The following is a 24896-nucleotide window of genomic DNA, read 5'->3' on the forward strand; positions in this document are numbered from 1 at the left end:
AAAAATCAGGAACATTTTTTCCAAAGGAATGTGTTAATTTACACACTTCACAATGCTTTCCACAGTTGGAGAACTACTAAACAATACCTCACATGTATGGTCACTCTACATCCATAAGAAGCTATGGGGAAATTGCCATATATCAGATCAATGGAAAAGCACCAAGCCATAGAACACCCTCTGTATCCTTAAATTAAATGAATCCCAAGACCTGCCTGAGGGTGTGGCTTGGGAGTACAGTGATTGACTGGCATTCAGAAGGCCCCAAATTTCATCCACAGCACTAAAAATAATAATAACAACAATAAATGAACAGTGTTAAGTTTAGAAACTGAAGCTAGAGAAGATGCTCAAGAAATAACTGCATGCTATTTGTTCTTTTTTGTTGTTGTTGTTGTTTTCTGTTGTTTGTTTCTGTCATTTTGTTACAGCTACAGACAAACAAACCTACACCAACAGACAAAGCAATATAGCCACTTTCCAAAGTGAAGGCCAGATACTTGTGATCCCTTTATCCCATCCATGGTAACAGCTACTCCACCAAAAGAACACTAGCAGTCTCAAAGTCAAAAGGACCTGCCTTTAGTTTTGGTTTAGTTAGTTTTTTGAGACAGCATTTCCTTATATACCCTAGGCTAGCCTGGAACTTCCTGCCTTGGCCTTCTGAGTACTGGGATTACAGGCTTGTGCCCAGCATAACAGTTATTTAGTCAGACATTTCATAAATAAAAAAATAATACAAACACTAGCAATACAACTTTATCAAATTAAAAGTGTTTTGGATTGAACTACCATAAGCAGGCTATAAAATCCATTTCCTTGGCACTATTCTAAATGGCTTTTGTAAGGGTTGGGTTATAACAGTGGTGTGGGGAGTAAGTATTTGAGAGGGAAAGAGGAAGACAACGAAGTTATTATAACATGAGTATTTTCCTTGCATAAATGAAGCTGACAATTCAAAAACATAGGCAAAAAGATGTAAAGTGCAATTCTTTTTAGAAAATGCCCATTCTGCATGATAATGTGTGTTTAGTTCCTTTCCCCAAACAATCTAGGGGTACTCGTAGCAAACTTTACAGGACATGTGTAAGAGGAGGTAATATTTATTCAGTTTCTGTGACCTACTGGGTAGTCATCTGCTCACAGCTCTGCCAATATCACCTCTCTACCCCTTGGTAGAAAACCAAAAGTGTATTTTCCTACAGCAAGCAGTCAGCCCAGAGAAACAGGGCATTCTCCAAGCATGGCTATGACTAAAGCCAAGGGCACGGCAGAGACCTCTGAGAGTCACAGGGCTACTACAAGCAATAACGAAGATAACCTGTTGGACATAACCAAAACATGGGCCTTCTGCCAAGGGAAGCCCACTGAGAGGTTGGCAGATCTCCTGGTATCTGCAGGTCCTGGTATTCCCATGTATCAAGAGAGGATATTCTGAAACACTTTATAATTTTATCAGCATATTTCTCTTTTCAGTTCAACTGCACAAGGAGAAATCTTCCTAATGTCAAGTCTTTCATGTTAGGTAGACATTATCACTGGGACCCCTTTTAAAAAGAATATAGTTGAGGGTACGATTCTATTGTACAGTACTTGGCTAGCACCACAAAGAAAAACATTTACTGAATTGCTAAGTTTACATCTTAATTCCTCAGATCTCAAAATGAACATAATCTGTAGCATGGCACACATCTGTAATCCCAGACTTGAAAAGCTGAAGTAGAAAAATCTTATGTTTGAGACTAGCCTTCTGAACCCTTGTCTCAAAAAAAGAAAGATAAATTCCCAGTTCCTTTGGAAACCTGAACTAATAAAATTATCAGTTTCTCTTAATGTGTTTCTTAATATGGAAAATATGTGTCTCTTAATACATTAAAAATAAGATAGTAAAATGCTTGCCTAGCATCAGCAAAGCCCTGGGTTCAGTCCCCAATACTGGAAGAAAACAAAATACAAAGTACAATGTCAATTATATGCAAGAAAATGTCATAATCTGAACCATTTATTTTTGTATGACTAAAAAAATTAAAAGCTATCAATGTTTTTAAAGTAATGTTTTTTTCTTTTACTCACTAGAGATCATTACTCTGTAATTATGACAAACTGAACTTTATAAACATCATTTGATGCCTTAATTACAGTATGGATACAGCCTTCATAAAGATCCACTTCCTTTTTCTAATGAATAAAGAATGAAAAACAAAAGTCTTAACTTTGACCTAGAAAAATGGAACGTCTCACAAAGATTCATCCAATTAAATTACTTAAACTACATACAGGTCCAGAACTATTTGGCTGCTTCTTTTCCTGACTTTAATAAAGAAAATGCTGAAAGGGGCACAAAGAAATCAGGGCATAAACTTCAACATCTCTGGTTCAACAAGGAAATAAGCATAGTAGTATGCCCCCAAATAGAAATAATGTTCTCAACCATGAGCAAACAATAGCAAGTACCCTAAAGCATGGATTTTATTTGACACCCCCAGAAACCCTTCTTGGACAGCCCCACACACACCAAGAATCCCTATTCTGGGAGAATTCTGTGGTTCTTTAGAAAGTAGGAAAGAGAAGAGGAAGGAAAAGGGAGGAAGGAGACAAAGGACACAACCAGTTGCTGTCTCAAAACCATCACTCCTGCCATACCACTATACATAGTTACTCACAGGAGCATCTGTGCTAATCACTGGGACCCTCTGGCCATCCACTTAAGGCCACTTCCATGAGGCCAGTGCAGAGGAGATCACTACAGGATACCAGTCTGAAGTTGAAGACAATGAAACTCTGCAACATCTGAGAAGGGATGCATGTCACATGAAACTTGTTCCCAGCAAACACCACCAGTGTCCAGCATCTGAAGCCCACTTTCTGTAAAATGTGCAACCATCTAATACAGGCTGCCTAACTAACTCAGCCTGCAGCAAAAGAAAAGCCTCCTCTTTGGTGTTAATCTGCTCCTGATTGTAAGCTTAGCAGATATAATTAGATTCACAAGATGGCTTGTGGCTACCAGCAAAGAGACAGGTAACATGAATCAACCCTATCCTGCCTTGTCCCCAACAAAATGACTTGCAATCCAAGACAGTATCACCAGAAACTACCAGAGTGAGATTAATAATAAAGTGGCAAGTGTACAGAAAACTAATGCCATAATGTAAATCTGGGAAAAGATTGAAAATATCCTTATAGTGTAATATTTAAAAGAAATGTTCCCCAGGGTTCATGGGTATACTTTGATTTGTTTTTGTATTACTAGAAATTGAACCCAGGGCTTCACATATGCTTGATAAGCACAATTGCTGAGCTATAACCCCAGTCCTTCTTTGTGTTTATTTTGAGAGCATGCCAATAAACTACCCTAGCTGCCATTAAACTCACTCTATTGCCCAGGCTGATCTCTCTAAATCCTTGTGTCTCTGTGTCCCTCAGCGTTTTCCTCCAACTGAGTGGCCAAAGCAATACGGCCACCCAATGAAACAGTCAGTAGTCTTCTGTGAAAATCCTAGAGCCCGGATCCATGTCAGCCCTACCCATGAGAACTCCAGTTGCAAAATTGTACACAGAGGAGAGCAGAGTGGATGACTACTATATAGAGACAATTAAATACATATTGAAAGGCTACATAACATTGCAAGGGACACACTGAAACACCAAACACCTTAGAAACCAAAGAACAGGTAGGCATGCTAGACCCAACCTGTCACAGACCCACTGATCTGGCTCCTATAGAGTCCCCATCCTAACGCTCATGAGCTCGAATGCCACCTGGACATCATGAAGAAGAAAACGTGCTCTTGCTGGAGATGATAGCTAAAGTTCTTTTTGTTCCCCAGTTGCCCCTGAGAAAAGTAGGCATTCTCTTTTGTCTGTGGAAGAATCTTCACTCGGGATCAGATATCACCATGCCCCTTCGGGCATCACTGTTTGGACACTGCTTCTCAACAAGGACAAGATTACTGGGGCCTTGTGAAACAAAATCCCACTGCTTTGTGAAGCTGGCTTATTGAAATCTCATCCCAGTTGGTTGGTCCCACACACTAAGATAAAAGGAGCACAGGAAATAAAAGCAGGGAGCAGCTGTCATTAAGGGGAGGGGAGTCTATGCGGGGACTACTATTCAAATGTTAACAGCCAGTGTGTGTTGTCACCACCTCTCACCCAAGATAGGCAAAAGATGGATCAACATAGTCTATTAGTTGGTCATAATCTTAAGTAGGGCAACATATACTTATGTGTTTGCAGCTTAGGCTATGAGTCACCTTCAGAGTGACTATTTGTGAGCTAAACTCTTCCTTGGGCACTCAGAAGCAAACCTGGGCCTCAGGTGCTGAGCTTTACAATGGAACCATACCCCAGGATTTGAAGTTTTTGTGAGAAGGCATGCTCCATCTTGGAGTTTAATTAAAGTACTAGTAAGTGCTAATTAATCCACGCAGACAGAAAGAAGACTGAGTGGTTGCCTGGAATGTGAAGAAAACAATGAGTGGGGACATTCAAACTTAGAGAATATATGCTAGAGTTCTAAGAACAATGGTACATTTGTAATAAAGACCTGTTACTCTGGAGTGTTAAAAGGAATTACTATACATACCTGTAAGATTAACAGCACTTATTCACCATGCACTGAGTAAGAGTCATAAGTTCTAATATTAACTAATTTAACAGCTTGGAAAACTTCCCTCACATCTCTAAACAGCATCAGGTCAAACTTGAACCCTCTATTACCTACAATTCATATAAAATTATTTACAAAATATTTAAAACACTATGTTATTAAAAGTACATTTCTATCTGGGTGGTGGTGGTGGTGGTGGTGGTGCACACCTTTAATCCTAGCACTCAGGAGGCAGAGACAGGAGTTGGATCTTTGTGAGTTCAAGGCCAGCCTGGTCTATAGAACGAGTTCCAGGACTGCCAAGCGAGTTATACAGAGAAACCAAAACAATCTCAAAAATCTGAAAAACCAAAAGCATGTTTCAAATAAATGCTTGAATAAACTGTCTTGTTTTAAAATCTTGCTACTTAAACTATTCCATTTTATTTAAAGCAGGTAACTGTCTCTACTCCTCATTTAAAGGAAACAGTACGCAGAATACAAAACGGGAGTTATCCATACTGGCTTCTATCAGTCCTTCAGGACAAAAGTTTAATTCTTCTCACTCAAATGTTTTATGTATCTTTTTAGCTACACCAGCCAGTAAATGTTCTATGGCCTCCTCTCTTTGCTTCCTACATGGCAATGACATTTTAAACAGGTTTTATATATACATAGCAATGTTCACTTTACCTCATAACTACAGAAATGCAAACTAAACAACAAAACTATTTTCCTCCCACTAAACCCATGGACAGAAACAGAAACACACACACCCCAAACTAACTAATAAAAAACACCCTACACTAGATTTGACACCAAAAAGAAGTGGACTGAGAAATCTGTTCCACATTGCTGCACCTACCTTCTTTCTAAAATACACCCTTGCTAGGCTTTGTGTGATGGTGGTGTGCCTTTAATCCCAGCACACTGAAGGCATTGACAGATGGATCTCTTTGAGGTCAAGGTCATTCTGGTCTACACCATAAGTTGAAAGCTAGCCAGGGTTACACAGGGAGACTCTGTCTCAAGGAAAAATAAACAAAAATTTTCTGCTCAAAATTCAGCTGCTCAAAGTTGCAGGGATTTGAAATTTGTATCTTCTTCATTCAAAAGTCAAGTTAGTCAAAGAGTGAGAATTCTAGCTCATCATAATCAGGGAGTGAGGTTTAGCAGAAAGTGACAATTCTCAGAGGCAATGTATGACTTGTCATACCTTTAGAATTCATATTTTCTCATGACTATCATTTAACTAAGTCTAACTGCATCTCAAGACAAAAAAGGACTTCTGTACTGTCTAGTTTTATGTCAATTTGATACAAACTAGAGTTATCTGAAAGGAGGGAACCTCAACTGAGAAAATAAATCCCTAAAATTCTGGCTGCAGGGCATTTTCTTAATTAGTGATTAATGGGGGAGGACCCAGACCACTGTGGGTGATGCCATTCCTGGGCTGGTGCTCCTGAGTTCTATAAGAAAGCAGGCTGAGCAAGTCATGAGAAGTAAGCCAGTGAGCACATTCCCCTCCGTATCAGCTCCTGCCTCTGGGATCTTGCCCTTTTTTAATTTCTGTCCTGACTTCCTTTAACTATGGTGAACAGTGATGGGGAAGTGGAAGCCAAATAAACCCTGTCCTCCCTCAGTTGCTTTGGTCATGGTGTTTCATCACAGAAATAGTAATCATAACTAAGGTAGCTTCCTTCTGAGGGATCATGAAGCAATGCAGGACTGATTGATGATAACTCATCCCAATTTCCTCAAATAGATCAGAAGCCATCAGTGTGAGATCGTCTTTTAGTGTCTAGGACTGGGAAGTGCTGCAGTTCACTGGTAGAGCACTTGCTTAGCACATAGTAGGATCTGGGTTTGATCCCCAGCACTGCCAAAACATAAACAAAAGGTATTCAAAAGCATATGTTGCTTAGAAATGAGTTGAAAAAGAATATACAAAGAACAGTTTTCTCTCCTTGTTTCTTTTTTTGCATGTGTGCAAGTGCTGACATGTGTTGGATTGCACATGCGGTATGTGGAAGTTAGAGTTTGATGTCTGGCATCTTACTCATCACTGTCTACCTTACATATTGAGACAGGGGATGTTCTAGTTGAACCCAGAGTGCAGTAATTTGGCTAATCTAGCTAAGCAGATTGCTTCAGGGATCCCTGTCTCAAGTGCTGGTGATATGAACCCCAGTTCCCACACGTGTGTGCTTCGTCCACTGAAACACCTCTCTAGGCCCGCTTTCATCTCTAAACCTCCATTGTGGATGCTGCCCATAGATTAAAAACAAAATGGGGAGAGGGAAAGAGAAAGGAGAATGGAGAGCTGTTCCTTAGAGGTAGGTTTTTCAGTGTGTGCTAAAACCTGAAGTAACTGTTTGACTTAATGCTTTTTGAGACAGGCCCTGATTATACAGGATTATATGTATAATTGGCCTTGAACTCGCAACAATTCACCTGCTTCTGCTTCTCACATACTGGGACTGAAGGCATGCACTACCATACTCAACTTAACTTTTTAATTAAATCACTGATTCCATCAAAAAAGACATGTAGCCAGGCTCAGAGGCACATGCCTGTAATTTCTGAAAATAATAAGAGTACAATCTTTCTCATGGTACCTGGGGGTGCTTTTTAAAAAAGATTTATTTATTAATTATATATACAGTGTTCTGCCTGCATCTATGCGTGCAGGCCAGAAAAGGGTGCCAGATCTTATCACAGATGGCTGTGAGGCACCATGTAGTTTGTGGACTTGAACTCAGGACCTCTGGAAGAGCAGTGAGTGCTCTTTACTGCTGACCCATTACTCCAGCCCAGGAGTGCTGTTTTATCCTATACATTAAGGCATCATGTTCCTAATTTAATTTTTTAGAATCATCTAACCTCCTACCCTCAATTTAATTTATAGTAACAGGCAGTTTGTTCTCAAGTTTATCTGCATCTGTGATGCAACCACTCTGTCTTTCATGCATAAGATTCAAAACAAGCAGCCCACCACATTCTATGAGCACTAGGCAACAAATCTCCTCATTGTGATCAGAATGTCTCCCATAGGCCTAGGTTATGAAGGCAGTGACACCTTTGGGAGGTGGGGTCTGGCTATTGTAAGGTTACTGAAGACAACAAGTCTTTGAGAGTTTTAGCTCAGCTTTAGTTCTGGTTCATCTCTTCAGCAAAAATGTGAAGGGGGAATCTGCAAAATACTTCCATCATTATAAAACCCATTCCTTCTCTACTGTGATGGGTACAAATCTCTTGAGACCATGAGTCAAAAAGAAATCTTTCTCCCTTTAGGTTGTTCCCATCAGGTAGTTTTGTCAAGGTGACTTAGAAGTTTAAGCCAATTAGAGAGTATTTAAAGCATGTGAGAGAATGTGCCTAGATTATACACAAATACAATGGCATTTTTGAGCAAGGCCTCAAGCATATGCCGATTCTGGTGTGAAAAGGGGATCCTGGAACTGTCTCCAGAAGCTTGTGTGAGAAAACTCAGGTTGTAAGTTCACATGCCTATGGTGATTTCTAACACATAGACAAGCCACACAGGCTTGGCATTTCAACATCCTACTCCTTGTTTGTCTTGGTGAACAAAACAGAGGTACATATCTCACCTTTTGACCACAAGCTTCAGGGTCTTGTGGGAGCCTTTCACCAGGCAAATTGCTTCTTGTCTGAACCCTGAGAGATTCACATCATTGATACCCACGATCTCATCTCCAGCTAGTAGCTTGTCAACTGCTGCAGCTTTGCTTCCTTCTTCGATCTGTAACACAGATGGGGGTTCCATGAACATCCCTGAGCCATAGCAAGTACCCCCAATGCAGCTGGGAATATAACACGTACAGGGTTAACGCAGGTCACAGTTTTAGGATTCCCTAGGAAACCTGGGGCAAACAGGCCCTAGAAGCTGACTTCATTCCCACTGCAAGACCAGGGTCACACTAATACAATGCTTTTTAATCATCATCCCTCATCCTGGTCAGTCTCCCAGGACACACGCTTACTGAAGGAATGTTAAGACTCAGGAACCCATATAACCAAAAACAAAGGAAACAAAACCAGATTCATACTCTGGAATTCCTTTATCTGAATAACATTTTGGATCATCCTTACTATTTGCTAATTATTTTTTATACATTAATCCTGTATCTTGCTTTAATAACATTTTTGAGATATAATTCAAATGCCATACATCCACTCATAAAAGCCATACATTTGTACAGCTTTCAATTCAGAGTTGCGTAGTCACCATCAATTGGAGAACATTTCCTTGATCCCAAGAGAAACCACTGCTCATTAAGCAGGATGGTTCTAATATTCCTAATCACCTTCTTTTCTTTTCTTTCTTCCAGTATAAGGAAATGAACCCAGACCCACTGAGCTATGTCCTCAGTTCTATCCACTAATCACTCATTCATTCACTGAGAAAGGATCTCACTATGCAGCCCAGGGTAGCCTTGGGTTTACTTTTATAGACCAGGCAGGCCTTGAACTTAAGATCCTCTGCCTCAGATTCCAGAGTAGCTGGGATTTCAGGACTGCACTGCCACCATGATATCTACTCTCTAGGTCTACAGATTTCCCTGCTTTGGAAAGTTCACATAAAAGGAGTCATTTAATATATGTGACGTTTTAATGTTTAGTTTCTGTAACTTAGCATATTTTCAGTGTGCATCTGTGTTATAGCATGTCACTACTTCATTAAATTGAATGGTTAAATAATAATTTATGGTATGAACAAAGCACATTTTGTTCATAGATTTATCATTTGATAGTCATTTAAGTTTTTATTTTAGTGATTAGGAATAATGCTTCTATAAATATTGGTATACAAGATTATAGTTGGTCATACTTTCATTTCTCTTCTATATATCTATAAGAAGAAATCATAACCCTATTTTGAGAAACTAACAGTTCTTTTCCAAAGTAACCATAACATTCCACTTCTCAGAGGCAGTTCAAAAAGATTCTGTACTCTCTATATACTTGTTAATACCTATATCTTTACTACAGTCCTAAACAGATTATGGCATGCTATGTAGATTAAGAGATTCATTAATCAGTCCTAAGAATATCCTGCATTGAGGTGGTGTGGGCTCAGTAGTGGAGCTCTTGCCTGGCACATTCAGGGGCATTGGTTGCATCATCAGTACAGGAAAAAAGGAACAAAGACACAAAGCTTGAATATCACCTTTTATAGCTCCTACCTTAATAACAAAAGATCACTGAACCCTTAGCCAGTTTATCAGATCTATTACTCATACCACTTTGTAGTTACTAAACCCTAGTTAGGCCAGCAATTAACTATGGATCCATGTATATACTAACCTTCTGCACTAGTGGTTGGCTAGCAAATAGTCATTGGTCAAACAAAATACAGCTAGGGGACTTTACTGTCCCGGTTAATTATTAATAAAACTTACCAGAACACAAATACGCGTTTAGATAGTGCCACAAAGCACCTTTGACTTTTATGCCCATAAAGTCAAATATATTTTCTACTTTGCTTATTACACAGTGCCTCCTCCCTGAAAACTCCTGCAAAGAGACAAAGAAGCTACAAAGAACCCCAGTGTTCTTTACACCATCAAACAAATGACTGGTGGTACTCAGTACACAATCTGCTCGCTGACTTGTTTGTTTTGAGCAAAAGTCTCATTATAGACCCTAAGCTGGTCTCAAACTCGGGATCCATTTGTCTCATGCTTTGTGGTGGTGCACGCCTTTTATAACAGCACTCAAGAGACTGAAACAAGATACTGCTACAAGTTTTAGACCAGCCTGAGCTACAAAATGAGAACCTGTCTCTAAATACTTAGATCAATAAACATATCAACACATTTTACTAAAATCTCTACCAAGTTCCCAGGAGAACTGAAGCCTTATGCTAAAAAGGCAATTATCCACTGTAGGTCAGTATCATACACAAAATTAAAACAGTACTCCTAGCTTGTCCTAAAGGAGCAAGCCTATAATTTCAGTTACTCAGGCAGCTTACGAAGTAACTTAGGAGCCCTTGCTCCCAAACAAAAAACAGAAACTGGGCTGGGGCCAGCAAGATAGCTCAACAGACAAAGGTGCTTGATGAACAGATTTTGAAACTCAGGACCCATATAGTAAAAAGAGAGAAGCAACTCCACTCAGTGCAAGGAGAGAACTTACTGCTGCAAGTTGCTCAGGGTATTTACATACACACACACACACACACACACACACACACACACACACACACACACACACACACACTGAGAGAGGGGGGAGGAGGGAGGGAGAGAGAGAGACAGAGAGGGAGAGGGAGGGAGGGAGAGAAAGAGGGAGGGAGGGAGGGAGGGAGAGAGAGAGAGCGCGCACAAGAGAGAGCACAAGAGAGAGCACAAGAGAGAGCACAAGAGAGAAACAGAGACATGAATGAATGAAATAACACATGATTTTTTTAAAAATGGGTTGGGGATATAGTTTAGTGGTGAAGCACTTGTCTTCATGCATGAGGCTCCAGGTTCAAGCAAACACTCCTAACAAAACCAGAAAGTAGTCCATCCAATTATAACTCACTTCAAAAGTCACAACAACTTTTTTTTCTTTTTGAGACAGTATCTTACTGTGTAGCTCTGACTGGCCTTGCTGTATAGACAAGGCTGGCTTCAAACTCAGAGATCCACCTGCCTCTGCCTCTCATGTGCCACTGTATCCATCAAGTGTAGACGATTTTATCTCAGAGTCATAACATACATAATCTATACCTGACTCAAGGCCACACACTCAGTCATATACACACAGTCAAAGTGCAAGGCTTAGGAGTGCCCAGGCGGAGAAGCATGTGGGAAACTGGCTGCCTAATGGCAAGATCTAAGGAAAAGCACCTGACATGTGGAGTTACTAGAAACAGGAAGTATTTAAAGCCTGGAGGTGAGGTTGGGGTAACCAACAGAGGCAACTTAGATATAATACCAACCATGGAGGAAGAATGGACAACGAGGAAGACTGAACACCAAGAACAGATCCTGGACAGTGGTGGAAGAGAAGACAAGCCAAAACCCAGGAATGCAACACTATAGCTGGGATCACTCCCCTGAAGCTGGCTGGTGGAATCTCAACATCAGATTGTTCATTCTGGTAGAAATCTAGGTCCCTGGTTGGTAGGCTGAGAAACAGAAACTAATTTGGACCTTGCTACTAAATAATTATGTATTCCAGATGCAAACAATCCAAATATCCATTAACAGATGAATATATAAATAAAATGTACACATACCCAATGACATGCTATCCAGCTTATTTCAAAAAGTGGGGTTAAGATATAGCTTAGAAGTAGGGTACCTGCATGGCATGCATAAGATCTGAGGTCCCAGTCCCACTAAAATGGCCCCCAAAAGATGCTCTGTCATGTTATAATAAGGATGAGTTTTGATATTATACTATATGACATATAGCAGATTTTTAAAAAAGGCATGTAACTCCATTTATATAAGGTACCTAAGTACTCAAACCCATAGAAACAAGAAGCAGAATGGTGGTTCCCAAGGGATGGGAAGAGGAAGAATGGAGAGTTAGCATTTAATAGCTTAATGGGGCCAGCATTTGAGAATGAGAGGATGGAAGGCTGTCAACATACAGACACTGGTGCCGGTTGTACAACAGTGGGAAATACACCTAATGCCCCTGAATCCACATTCCAATGTGCTTTTAAAATGCTCAGTTTTATGTTGGATACATTTTCCCACAATAAAAAGTTGTGTGTTTTTCAATATGTAAAAGGAAGAAAACTATTCTGTCCCAGTGTAAAATTGATAGGGGCTAAACTTTAAAATACATCACTGACCCTAAAGAATTTTTATTCTACTGACATTAAGAAAATCTTTAGGAAAGTCATGGTGACAAGGTTATTGTGCTAGGAATTAAACCCAAGGTTTTATGTATGCAAGCCAAGTGCTCTATAAATATCTCCAGCCACAGTTTTTCTGAAACTGGGTCTCACAATGTATACCGCACTGCCCTTGAACTCCTGTGCTGGCCAATCTTATATCAACTTGACACATTGAAAAGAGGGAATCCTAATCGAGAAAATGCCTCCATAAGATGGGGCTGGAAGGCATTTTCTTAATTAGTGACTAATGTGGGAGGGACCAGCCCACTGTGGGTGGGATGCTCCTGGGCTGGTGGTCCTGGGTTCTATAAGAAGCAGGCTGAACAAGCCATGAGGAGCAAGCCAGTGAGCAGCACCTTCCATGGACTCTGCATCAGCTCCTGCCTCCAGGTTCCTTCCCTGTTTGAGTTCCTGCACTGACTTCCTTCAGTGATGAACAGCACTTCCTCAAGTTCATTTGGTCATAGTGTTTTGTTGCAGCAACAGAAACCTTAACTAAGACAAACCCCAAGAGTTGGAATCATTATGTATGCTTGCCAAGACAGTTTTTGGAGCATTACTTCCTCAGAATGACATATTACCCATGTCTGACTCAGCTACAGTGAGTGGATTTTAAGAGTAGGTTTTTCATACTGTTCCCATAAATGCTTATATAAGAAGTTCTGGGACATTTTATCAAAGCAACCTCATTTGAGTCCTTCCACCTTCTCAAAGAAAGATGATAACACCTATTATTTCTTGTCCACAAGAAGTAAATAAAGACCCTCATTTACAAACACAACACCCATCTGCCTTCTTCAGCTACACCCCATCTATATTTTCCAGGGAAAATATGTTTACATTTGGGAGATACCATGGTATTTTCCTTTCCATTTCTCCCTTGACAAGAGATATTTTATGTATGAAGGAGGAACGTAATCCGAAAACAAAAATCTGGCCGCTATGTCCTCAGCCTGCTGCCACTAGAGCCTACAATCTAGTACTAATCCAGCATGATCAGAGTGCCCAGAACCTGGAGAACAACTTAAGCACCGACTGCGTGGGCAAGCATTGGGAGATGCTGGCAATGAATTTGACATGTTTCACCTCAGTGCAGAAAAGAGCAATCTAATCCTCTGAACAGGGTGGCTGCCAGTAGAGAGAACCTAGCATCTCAATGAGTAGCACTATGAGGGTCTGACTGGCCTTAATAAAGCAGAAACTGCTGCCACACACCACCACCAATGGTGCATGGTCATCCCTTCCACAACAGCAGTAAGGACCACAGGTATTCAGACCTCACTGAGGATCAGTTACCCTCTTATGAGACTCTGAAGGATACTATTGTCAGAACTTTAAGCTCTTTACCTGATTTATAGATAGTAGCAATACTAGCTGGAAGGTTTAGCTCTGTGATGGCCTCTTGAAAGAGACCCACCAGACACTTGATGATACCCTAATGGCTGCTGCCATGAGCTGTAACAAGGACAACTTTTCCCCTCTTTGATCTGAGAGATTTCTTCAAAGTGGGAAAATTACACAATAGCTTAAGGTCATCCGCATATGCAGTCCCTGAGGGATGAAGAGACCTATGTGTGAAGCTGTGAAAATTGTGGCTACCTGGGGCAAGGCCAAGAAGTAAGACACACTACTACCTCAAAACACACTCTCCTCGTATTCATAGCTCCTATACCTTTCTCCAACACCTGTCACACTGATTACCTCTTCAGGATATTAAGTGGTATTTTTAAAAGTGAGTAAGTGGCTCCCATTTTTATTTTAGTATTTTGTCCCATGAACCCACTCCCCTGAAAGAATTCGTCAGAAAAGCACCTCTAGGGTGCAAGTCTTTTGTCCAAACCCAGGAAACACTCCTCTTATCCAGGAGAATCAAGAAGTAGTAATTATAATTTGTCTTAGTGTAATGTTTACTAAGCAGCTGCCTGGAAAAAGGACAGAGAAGAACCATGATGGGGCATGCCCAGAGAGAAACCAGAGCCTATTTTTGTCCCTGGAGCCTGTCCTTTAAGACTGAAAGAAAGCCTGAACAAATGGCTGGGGTGTCTATTTAACATATCAAAGTGGATACTGGCTGCCAGGTTCTCCCAGCATCTCTCTGCATATACCTGTTACAAAGTCACCCTGGCTGGCATAGGCCAACTCCTTCCCTAAACCTCTCCAGTCCCTGAGTGTTACTTCCCTTTCCTCAGTTTCTCTTTTCCTATGAAACCAAGCCATTTTGGCTATGAGCCCTCTTGGTTCCCACACACTGGCTTGGGTCCTGGGTCCCTCTCTTGGCCCCCTCCCCTCCTCTCTTCCTCTCACTCATGGCCTGCTTCAATCTGCTGACCATGTTCAGTATGGACTCTTCCAGATGCCCTCTGGCTGTTCTCCTCCTATCTACAATAAACCTTCTCAACCATACCTTGGAACCATCATGTTCTTATTTTTCTTTTTTTTAAAGATTTATTCACTATTTTATAGACATTGTTTTGCCTACATGTATGTCTGTATGAGGGTATTGGATCCCCCCGGAACTGGAGTTACAGACAGATGTGAACTGCCATGTGGGTGCTGGGAATTGAACCCAGGTCCCCTGGAAAAGAAGTCAGTGCTCTTAACTGCTGAATCAGTTCTTCAACGTCCTTATTTTTCATTCACTATGTTCTACTGCATTTGGGTAACTAGGAACTGTGGTCATTCCAATGGAAGATGAATGTGTCCTGAATAGTGATTTTTGAAAAACAATTCCCTCCCTGCTCCTAGAGGAGCTGGCTCCAGAAGAGTGGACTCACTCCTGAATCACACTTATATGCTATTGTTAATAGTACACAAACCCCTTCTGAGATTTCTAGTGATAGCTGAAATAGTATGACATTTGGTCAAGAGAAAAAATAAACCACTCCCCACACCAAATTGGGATAAATTCCTTGACTTAAAGGACCAGGAGTGCCTCCTGTTGTGTATCTTCTGCCTTGTTATGGAACAGTGTGAAATGTCACTTGATAACATATAAGAACACAATATTTCACCATGACTCATAAATTAGGTTCGGTTGCTTGGCCCTGCCATGTTGAGTACTGATATTCACTTTGCACATAATAGACTGACATCTTTTTCCAAAGCAGTATAATAAAAGAGAGAGATAACATTTTAAAAAAGTGAATGCTTTGTCAATTTCCATTCTATATGGAACTATATGCTATCTCAAGTTGAGCTTAATTATTCAGGCTTGCAATAGAGAACAAACCTAAACTTGGCACCAATTTTCAAAGAATAATGACTGTGGCTAATAGTGAGCCAGGAAGGGGTGGTACACATCTGTGATTCTAGCACTCAGGAGTTTGAGATTGAACGATTATGAGTTTGTGGCCAGCTTAAGGTACACAGTGAGACAAGGGTCTCAAACAAATAAACATGGAAAACACAGAATTGCTGGACAATGGTGGCGCACATCTTTAATCCCAGCACTTATGAAGCAGGGGCAGGTAGATCTCAGTGAGTTCAAGGCCACCGTGATCTATAAAGCGAGTTCCAGGACAGCCAGGACTTCAGAGCAACTCTGTCTTGAAAAACAAAAAACAACAACAAAAAAGAAAACACAGAATTGCTAGATGATGCTTATTATACTGTAGTCTTATGTTTGTAAGGTAAAGTCAGACTGTGTGTTGTAACTACCAATGTCAATACTATAGACCCTTACACTCAAGAATGAAGTCTTGAGAAGGTTAAAAAGTATGAATTCTACAGGGTACCAGGTGCACTGTAGACAAAACAGTCTAGTACAATGGAAATATGAAGGGCCATGTCCACCTTAGCTTTAGAGTGGAAATGTAAAGGCACTACAAACAAAGTATTGTGTAGGGCAACTTGAAAGGAAGGCGGCAGGATTAGGGAGGACATTCCATGGAAGTCTTAACATGAAGAAACATGCAGGCAGGAAATGGAGGCATGCCAGAGGGATGAGTCAGGGAAAAGAGTGTAAAGAATCCTCTGGAGTGTGGGAGGATAAGGGCAGAAAGTGAGAAGACTGAGAACTTGACCTTGAAGCAGAATGTGAGCACTGTTCTTCAGGTAGTGGAGGTGGGGAAGGGGGGGGCAAAGAAGTCAAGTGTGAACTTAGGATGAAGACAACTGCTTCAGGATGATTAGATTTCTTCAGCAAAAAGAATAAAACAGCAAGATGCAGGAATGGTGGCGGACACCTCAAATGCTGCCACTTGGGGGGCTGTGTGGCTGAAGACGGAGAATTGCAAGTTTGAGGACAACCTAGTCTATATGAGACTTTGTGTTAAATGGGGTATAAGAAGCCAGTGCAGCCCTGATATTCATCCCTAAAGCATTTTCAGTGCTCCTGACAGAGGGCAAGCTGTGAAAACAACTAAGGTAAGCAGGACTCTGTGGTGGTGGAAGGAAGAAAACGTAGCTCTGCAGTTCCTGTTGAAGTAAAATTCTGAGCTTGGGAAACAGAACATGCCCCATGACCAGTCATCAGAACGAAACAGGGAAGAGCAACTTTTACAAGCATGAGCTCATTCTTCAAAATATGAGTCACACCTGCAGGTTATCAGCTGTAATTATATTTCACCTTCCAGTGAATAACCTAAAATGCATGACTAGACCATGCCTTTTGTTAGACGGGAGAAGTATGACTTCTCCCCAGTCTTCTTAAGTCCCTTACTCATTGTGTCTGGTCTCAGTTCCTTCAGAAAAGAAGGCTGACTCAGGTCGGGGGTGGGGTGTTTAACTGGTTGGGGAATGCCATTAAGGTGGGACTTCGGGGGAAAAAGAATATAGAGGCCTAGCAATCCTTTTATCCTCCCTGAAATGTGGACCAGGTTGCACTTGGCCCTAAGACACAGAAAGGCAGACATGGTCTGGATGGAGTGACAGAGACAGGTAAAGGAAATGTTTATAAGGAAGATGATGGGTTGGTGACAAGCTCTGATGTAAGAGCAGGGGAATGTAGCCACCAAAATGTGAAGGGGAGGTGCCCATGGGGCCCCAGTCTCCCAAGGCAAGCACAGGAGTTGTGCAGTTACTAGTGAACAAAAGGGGAGCTGACTGCTCCTCTGACTACGAGAACCAGGAATTGGGTCAAATTTTTGTAAGGCAGAGAGAAGCAGCCTCAGCAGCCAGGTCAGATAGATTGAGAGCCAGGGAACCATTTACATTCAGTGGCAAGGGCTCACAGCTTTCATGGTAATGGGCATAAAGCCCAGCACTGTGGGCCTCTTCTCCAGATGGGGGAAGGACTGGAGACTGGTACCTGGCAAATCTCTATCAAGACCAGACAGTGCCAGCTACAATCTGCCTAAGAGACACCCATGAAGACAACTAATGAGCCCAGAAAATTTGCTCAATAAAGTTATATTTCTGCAGTGATTTGAATACAGCATATCCCAAACACTGCCAGTTAGCAAAGTACAAGTTAGCAATCCATTGCCTCAACGGCAAACCTAAGAAAGTAGCAAAAGATTAAAAAAAATAGCTTATCTACTGGGTGAGGCAGTGCTTGAAAAAGGAAGAAATCTTGAACCATACACCATCCTGACCTGACCCTCCAAAGTCCCAAAACCAATCACAAATCTCAATGATAGTAAGGCACGCACTCTGAAACAGCACCCCACCCTGGGAACAGAGCTCCTAAAGCCACAGCTAGCACTTGTTCAGTACTGTCAGCAGAGGGCAGCAGAGGAACACAAAGGGAAGACTGGTCTCCCTTTCTCACCCCACATACTTTCCTCTCAGCCTGTCCTGTAGGACACGGTGGTCCTGTGGTACACAGTAGCCTCAAAGCTGCCATTATTAGCTTCAACACACACACACACACACACACACACACACACACACACGCACGCACGCACGCACGCACGCACGCACGCACGCACGCACGCACGCACGCACGCATACACACACACACACAGAGTTTCCTTTTTGTAAACCTTGTTTTTATTAAGCTATAATCTTTTCCTCATTCCCCTTCCTTCCTCCCCCATGCCCCCCATGCTCCAAATTTACTCAGGAGATATTGTCTTTTTCCCATTCTTCTTCTTAGGGTCTTCTTTGTTGCCTAGGATTGTAGGGAGAGATCTTACATTCCGGTAGCACTGACCACACCCATTTGGTCACAGGTGCATAGAATATACAGGGGATAAAAGAGCTGGGGGAAGGAGACTCACTCTCTTTGGGTTCTGGTCGAGTCTCGGAGAGCAGCAAGCAGACCTTTGGTTCTCGGCTTTCTTGGATTCTCATGTAGCAATATAGGATCTCTGGGGTTGTGTTCTATGGCTGGTTATCCTTTGTTTTATGTCTTATACTCACTTATAAGTGAGTACATATTGTATTTGTCTTTCTGGGTTTGGGTTACCTTACTCAAGATAGTTTTTTCCAGTTCTATCCATTTGCCTGTGAATTTCAAGATGTCATCATTTTTTTAACGATGAATAGTATTGCACTGTGTATATGTACCACATTTTCTTTATCCATTATTTGGTTGAAGGGCATCTAGGTGTTTTCCAGGTCCTGGCTATTACAATAATGCTGCTATGAACACAGTTGAACAGATGTCCTTGTGATGTGAGTATGAATCCTTTATGTATATGCCCAAAAGTAGTATTGCTAGATCTTGTGGTAGATTGATTCCCAATGTTCTGAGAAACCACCAAACTGATTTCCAAAGTGGTTGTACAAGTTTGCACTCCCACCAGCAATGAAGGAGCATTCCCCTTACTCCACATCCTCTCCATCATAAGCTGTCATTGGTGTTTTTGATTTTAGCCATTCTGACAGGTGTGAGATGGTATCTCAGAGTTGTTTTAGCAACAACTTTCAAATGGCTTTCTAGTGAGTTTCATGGGCATACCAACACCAGTTTCCTAGTTTCAAGGACACCTCAAGGGGCAGTTTCCTGATTGCCACTGGGCCTGTAGCCCTTACTGAATGTTTTCCTTATCTAGAGGGGAGACAAACAGTCACACATAAACACAGTGTCTGTCTCTGTCTCTGTCTCTGTCTCTCTCTCTCTCTGTCTCTCTCTCTCTCTGTCTCTCTCTCTCTCTCTCTCTCTCTCTCTCTCTCTCTCTCTCTCTCTCCCTCCCTCTCCCTCTTCTCTCTCTCTCTCTCCCCACCAGAAGATAGTGCTTTCTTTATATACTATTCACATATAAGTTCTTTTTACCTGTAGTAGTTCATTCCAAGTAAAAAATAAACAATACCCTGTTGCTAATGATGAAGTTTTTAAGTGATGAGTCCTCCCATGGTATTAAGACTGGCACCAAACTATCATAGTCTCCTGCTTCAGCATCCTGAGAAGCTGTGACTATAGGTGCATGAGCATGAGAATTTTTTTCATCAAGAGTCACAGGCATAGAGTAAATAAATCTTGCTTTGTAAGACCTCTGGTCTTCATGGCAACTACTCTAGCTTGTTTTTATAAAGAGGCAAGACAAAAAACAATAGCCAATTGACTAAATTCTGATTTATATTAAGCAATCCTTTATTCTAATTACTGTGTGGTTTGTTACCCAAAACTGATTGAAAATGCTGTAAAACAAATGCACTACCAGATCCACAGCCCTGACAGCACAGAGGAGGAAAAACCAGGTAGCAAGGAGGGAAAATGTTTGTGTCATGGAAGGTTTACAAAACATTGAGGAGAGATAAGGAACTTAAGACTTGTCTGTATAGGATTTGGAAAAAAATTACTTATTTTTTCTCAGTCTCAGTTTGGTCATTTAAAAACTGACAGTCTGGTTGTCTAAATAGGGTTTGGTGATGGACTGCTGTGATCTCAGCCACTTGGGACTGTGACTTAGGAGAACTGGGAGCTCCAGGTCAGCCTAGGCTACAGTGAAACACACTTTCAACAAGGCGAAACCATAAAAGCAAACAAACAAAATACCACAGGACAGCTAGACATGGTAGCAAATACCCATAATCCCAACCTGGGGAGGTTGTATGCAAAAGACTCCACAATCCAAGGTCATCATCAACTACATTATTGTATTCAAGACCAACCTGAGCTACACAGATTCTATCTTTAAAAAGAAAGGAAGGGGAAGAGGAAGGAAAAGAAAAATAAAGAAAAGGGAAAGGGAAGCAAAATTAAGGGAAAGGGGAAATGATAAAGAAAGGGAAAGAGGAAAGGGAAGGAAAGAGAAGAGAAGGAAAAAAAAACCACCCTAAGACAACCAGGAAGAAAAAAGTGAGATAAAATGAAGATGTGTTGCCAACTCATAATACAAGTATATTCACAGACCACAGTTATTGTTACAATCTGTTTATGTCAGACTGGGATTAAAGCCAGGTGTAGTGGCATACTCCTGTAGTCCCAGCACTTGGGAGGTGAACGCAGAAGGATAAATTCAAAGTCATCTTACACAAGTATGGGATACAAAGACCCTGCCTCCAAAAACAAAAACACCCTAGGTCAACTACAAAAATACATGTGAGATAAAGATGGAAACATGTTATAAACTCCAGCTATAATATAAATTTATTCAGAAATCACTATTATTGCTACAATCTATTTATGGTTGATTGGGACTGGGAGCTGGGCTTCATGGAGTATGTCCACAATTCCAACACTTGGGAGGTAGAGGTACCAGCAGTTCAAAGTAATCCTCAGCTAGTGAGTTTCAGGACCCTATATCCATAACCAGAAAGAGGGGTGTGAAGAGAGAGTAAGAAGAAAAAGAAAAGAGGGGGACTTAAATGAAGTTCAGATATTCCCACTCTCAGGTTCAGTGGCAACTTACACAGATCTTGATGATAATACAAGAACACTGACAGCTTAGTGGAAGACCTTTCCACTAGGCATTTACTCCAAAATTACTTAGGTAAAATGCTTTCTAAGCCCTTGAATGTAAGAAAGAAAATTTGAAAGAAAAACTCAAGTTATCCATTACATTCTATTGTTTAAACATGGTAATTTATATATATATATATATATATATATATCATTATAGAAAACACAGAAAGTTTCAATTTGTAAGTAGGGTGAATAAAAAGTTTAGCCTAAGTGAACTGTGTATAAACCAGATCACATTTTCCCCATGAATTAAATGGTACCTAATAGTTGGGGGATGGGGGTGGATCAGTGGTAGAACACATGCTTAGCATAGGTAAGGACCTGGGTTCCATACTTAGTGACGTAAGAAAACGAAACTATCTTCTATGTATCTTGTCTGATTTTGTTGGGTGTGATGGAGATCACTTGTAATCCCGACATTGAAAATGTTGAGGCCAGAGGATTTGGAGTTAGAGGACAGCTGAGTTATAGGCTACATAGCAAGTTTAAGGCCAGCCTGAGCTACACAGAAAGGCTATGCTGGTGGAGGGGATCTGCTAGTAGGTCATGGTCTAAATATCCTGTATTTACAATCAAGCAAGGAACAGAAAAGAATACATGCACATCTCACTAGTTGGCCCTCTGAAGGTAGAGACTATGCATGGATCAGGAAAACTGTTTTCAAGGATCTCCACTCATTAGGTCAAAAGAGGAAGCTGCTAAAGATTAAAGGTAGAGGTGATACAACAGATGGGAGAGGTCATGTCACAGTCACATGGGACAATGGATAGATGTGAAGAGGGTCCCAGAAGGTGCAAACCTGTTTTCACGCTCCAGTGCTCTGTCTTCACCTTGACAAACAGGGCTATGTTAAGAACCATCAGCAGTCCAAATTAGTTAAGGAATAACCAGCCCAAGACCTTCCATTTGCCTGTGACCCTTCTCAGTCACATAAGTTTCTAATGCTTTTTAAAAATCCCCTTGTCACAGAACCCTCACTCAGTGCCTCTGCTCCCTGGCCAAACCCAGAAAGAAAAAGGTCCTGTCCTTAGGTGCTCAGCTGTGCAGTGGCAGCCTGTGCAGTCAGCAATATGGGGCAAGTGCCAACTTCAGAATGGTGCTAGGGCCATGGTGTCTACAGGGACAAAAGTACATGCAACTCTTTGAAGAAACAAAACCAGTTTGACATATACAGGTCAACAGACTGATATACAATGCACAGGAGAACAGCAAATAACTGGAGCTATGTATACAGATGCATGTTAGTCAGCTTTCTCAAACTATGACAGATTGCCTAGGAGAACCAACTTAAAGAAAAAAATGCATCGACCTTATGGTCACTTGAAAGGCTGCTTCTGAGCATGTGACAATGCAGTAAAGAGAGCAGCAGCAGAACTTAGCAGATCCCATCTGTTCACTTCAAGGCAGTGAAGAAGTAAGTGAATGAGGCAGAGCCTAGGTTAACAATATTCCCTTAAAGGGCACACCCTCAATGGCCTATCTTCCTATTAAGAGGTGCCACTTCCTAGAGGTTCAATCATTTCCTAACAGCACCAGAAATCAGCAACATTTAATAGGGGCCACCAGAGGACTTTAATATCCAAACTATAACACTATGTTAACTAAAGACACTCAGAAGAATGCCTTAACAAATATTGCCTATAATGACACAGGCTATTTTGTCCAAATATTTGGTTAGTAAAAAAAATTGGTGGAAAATTTGGATAGTCAAACAGAATACTTTTCCTTAAAACAAATTTCTCTACCTAAGCACTGATAACACTTGGGGCCTGGGCATTCTTTGATTTGTGCAGAGTGGATATTTTGTAGGCTGTTTAGCAGAATCACAAGTCTTCACCAGCTAGATACTATATAGTGCTTTCCAGACATTGTCACGTGCCTCCTGAAGGACACAATCACTCTCAGTGAAGAACCACTATGTTAAATGATATATTAGAGCTAACCAGAATGGTTCGTGTGGAACAGAAAACCAAAACCATGGACTGTAACCTCTAAAACTAGGAGCCAAAATCAATCTTCTCCTCCACTGAGTTATTTTTACCACTGTCACAGTGACAAAACACAACCAGACTCTTTTTAAGGACAAAGACCAAATTTTATATTTTGCTTTCTCCCCCTCTTGTACAGATGGTTCTCACCATACAATAGACACCATTTCTGGAAAGGCTGAAGAAAGAGGAAAAGAATCAGCAAAGATATGCAAAGTTCCTGACTATGGCCCAGCATTCATCTTATGAATTGTGGGTGGGGGGAGGGCAGGACACGGACACGGACACAGACACAGACAGACAGACAGACACACACACACACACACACACACACCCCTCACAATCATAACTGTTCAAGTAGGTTTTCCAAACATCTAGACACCAAACAGGCTTCCCACCCATCTAGGAACAATGCTTATCTTGCTCTTAGGCAGTTCCCACAGATCTCTGGGTAAAGAGGAGTCGGGTCTTTTAAACGCTTGCGTGGAGATTGCTAGGATTACTGAAATTTGCAGTTTTCAAAGCACAAAGGCAATCTGGAAGAACAGATACACAATCAAGAGACAGGAAACGGAACTGCTGGGTGTTAGAACACAGAGTCCCAGCTGCTCGGGACACATGGCTGTTTATTTTTAATAGACATTCCCATTCTAGGGCTAGTTCAAAGGATGTGTTGCTCTTAAACAATTGAATGCACTGTGGCTGTGCACGTAAAAAGGAAAGAGGGAGGGGGAACTGAGCTATGGTGAATTCACCCCCCCAACCGTCCTCTTACTCTTGAATACAGTATGATGTTCTTGCTAATCACAAAGGCTATCTTTTATTGGGGAAACTTTTTGTTGATGCTTTCTGTCAAAAACAAACATAAAAGAAAAAGTTCTTGCAATGCAAGTGTTTATGGGGTTGGGAGTATAACACACAACCACAGGGCAATGGCATGATCTTCTCCTTAGGGGTATCAGGTGTCTCCAACTAACAATCTAGATTTTAGGGGGTACACTCTGTTCTCAAATGTTTACATTGCTTTTCAAAAGAAGTGGTTCCTCCATTCTATCCCACCCTGTAAAAACAGTATCATGTTGCTGGGCATGGTGACATACATCTGTCATTCCACACTTGGGATACTGAGACAGGAAGATCATGAGCTTGAGGCCAGCATGGGTACACAGAAAGGCATTACCTTAAAAGGAGGTGATGGCTAGGGTCATAGCTCACTGCTAGAAACCTTACTTTACTTTCAATCCCAGTAATACAAAATCAAAAAACAAAAGTTAAAGAACCATAAAATCATGCCCAACTTATTCTCAGCTATAAATACCCATAGGGTTTTGTTAACATTCACGCAGGAACCCAGCACCCCAAGGTGCTCAAGCCCCGTAATAGAATGGTTATAAAGGAAAAAAAGGTGTGCCTCACCTTCCCTTTCAATTTTCTTTGTTCTGGATTTACCATTCAAAGGTTCATGATTCTCCACAGTTGACCTTTCCCTGGAGCTTGATTCATGTCCAAGTTCCTTCCCTGTGATACTTGATTGTGTCTTTTGGAAGTCTTCCCTTTCCCTCCCTTATCACTAATATTAAATTCTCTGTGGTAGCTCCCAGCTCTGGTCTTTCCAGTGTCTGAATCCCTTACAGGGAGAAAGTGTCTACTAGACAGAGAAGA

At 41.2% G+C, this 24896-nt stretch overlaps 1 protein-coding gene across 1 annotated transcript in view; it reads right to left on the reverse strand.

Annotated features, from left to right (window-relative positions):
• LOC101841673 (protein Shroom2) overlaps window positions 1-24896 on the reverse strand; it is a 151405-nt gene that overhangs the window by 68633 nt on the left and 57876 nt on the right. The window contains exon 2 of the mRNA XM_040744027.1: window positions 8203-8354. Within this exon, the coding sequence (XP_040599961.1) occupies window positions 8203-8354 (152 nt within the window). The remainder of the gene's footprint in view (window positions 1-8202; window positions 8355-24896) is intronic.

Source organism: Mesocricetus auratus, unplaced genomic scaffold (assembly GCF_017639785.1).
Source record: "Mesocricetus auratus isolate SY011 unplaced genomic scaffold, BCM_Maur_2.0 Super-Scaffold_100003, whole genome shotgun sequence".
Taxonomy (NCBI): domain Eukaryota; kingdom Metazoa; phylum Chordata; class Mammalia; order Rodentia; family Cricetidae; genus Mesocricetus; species Mesocricetus auratus.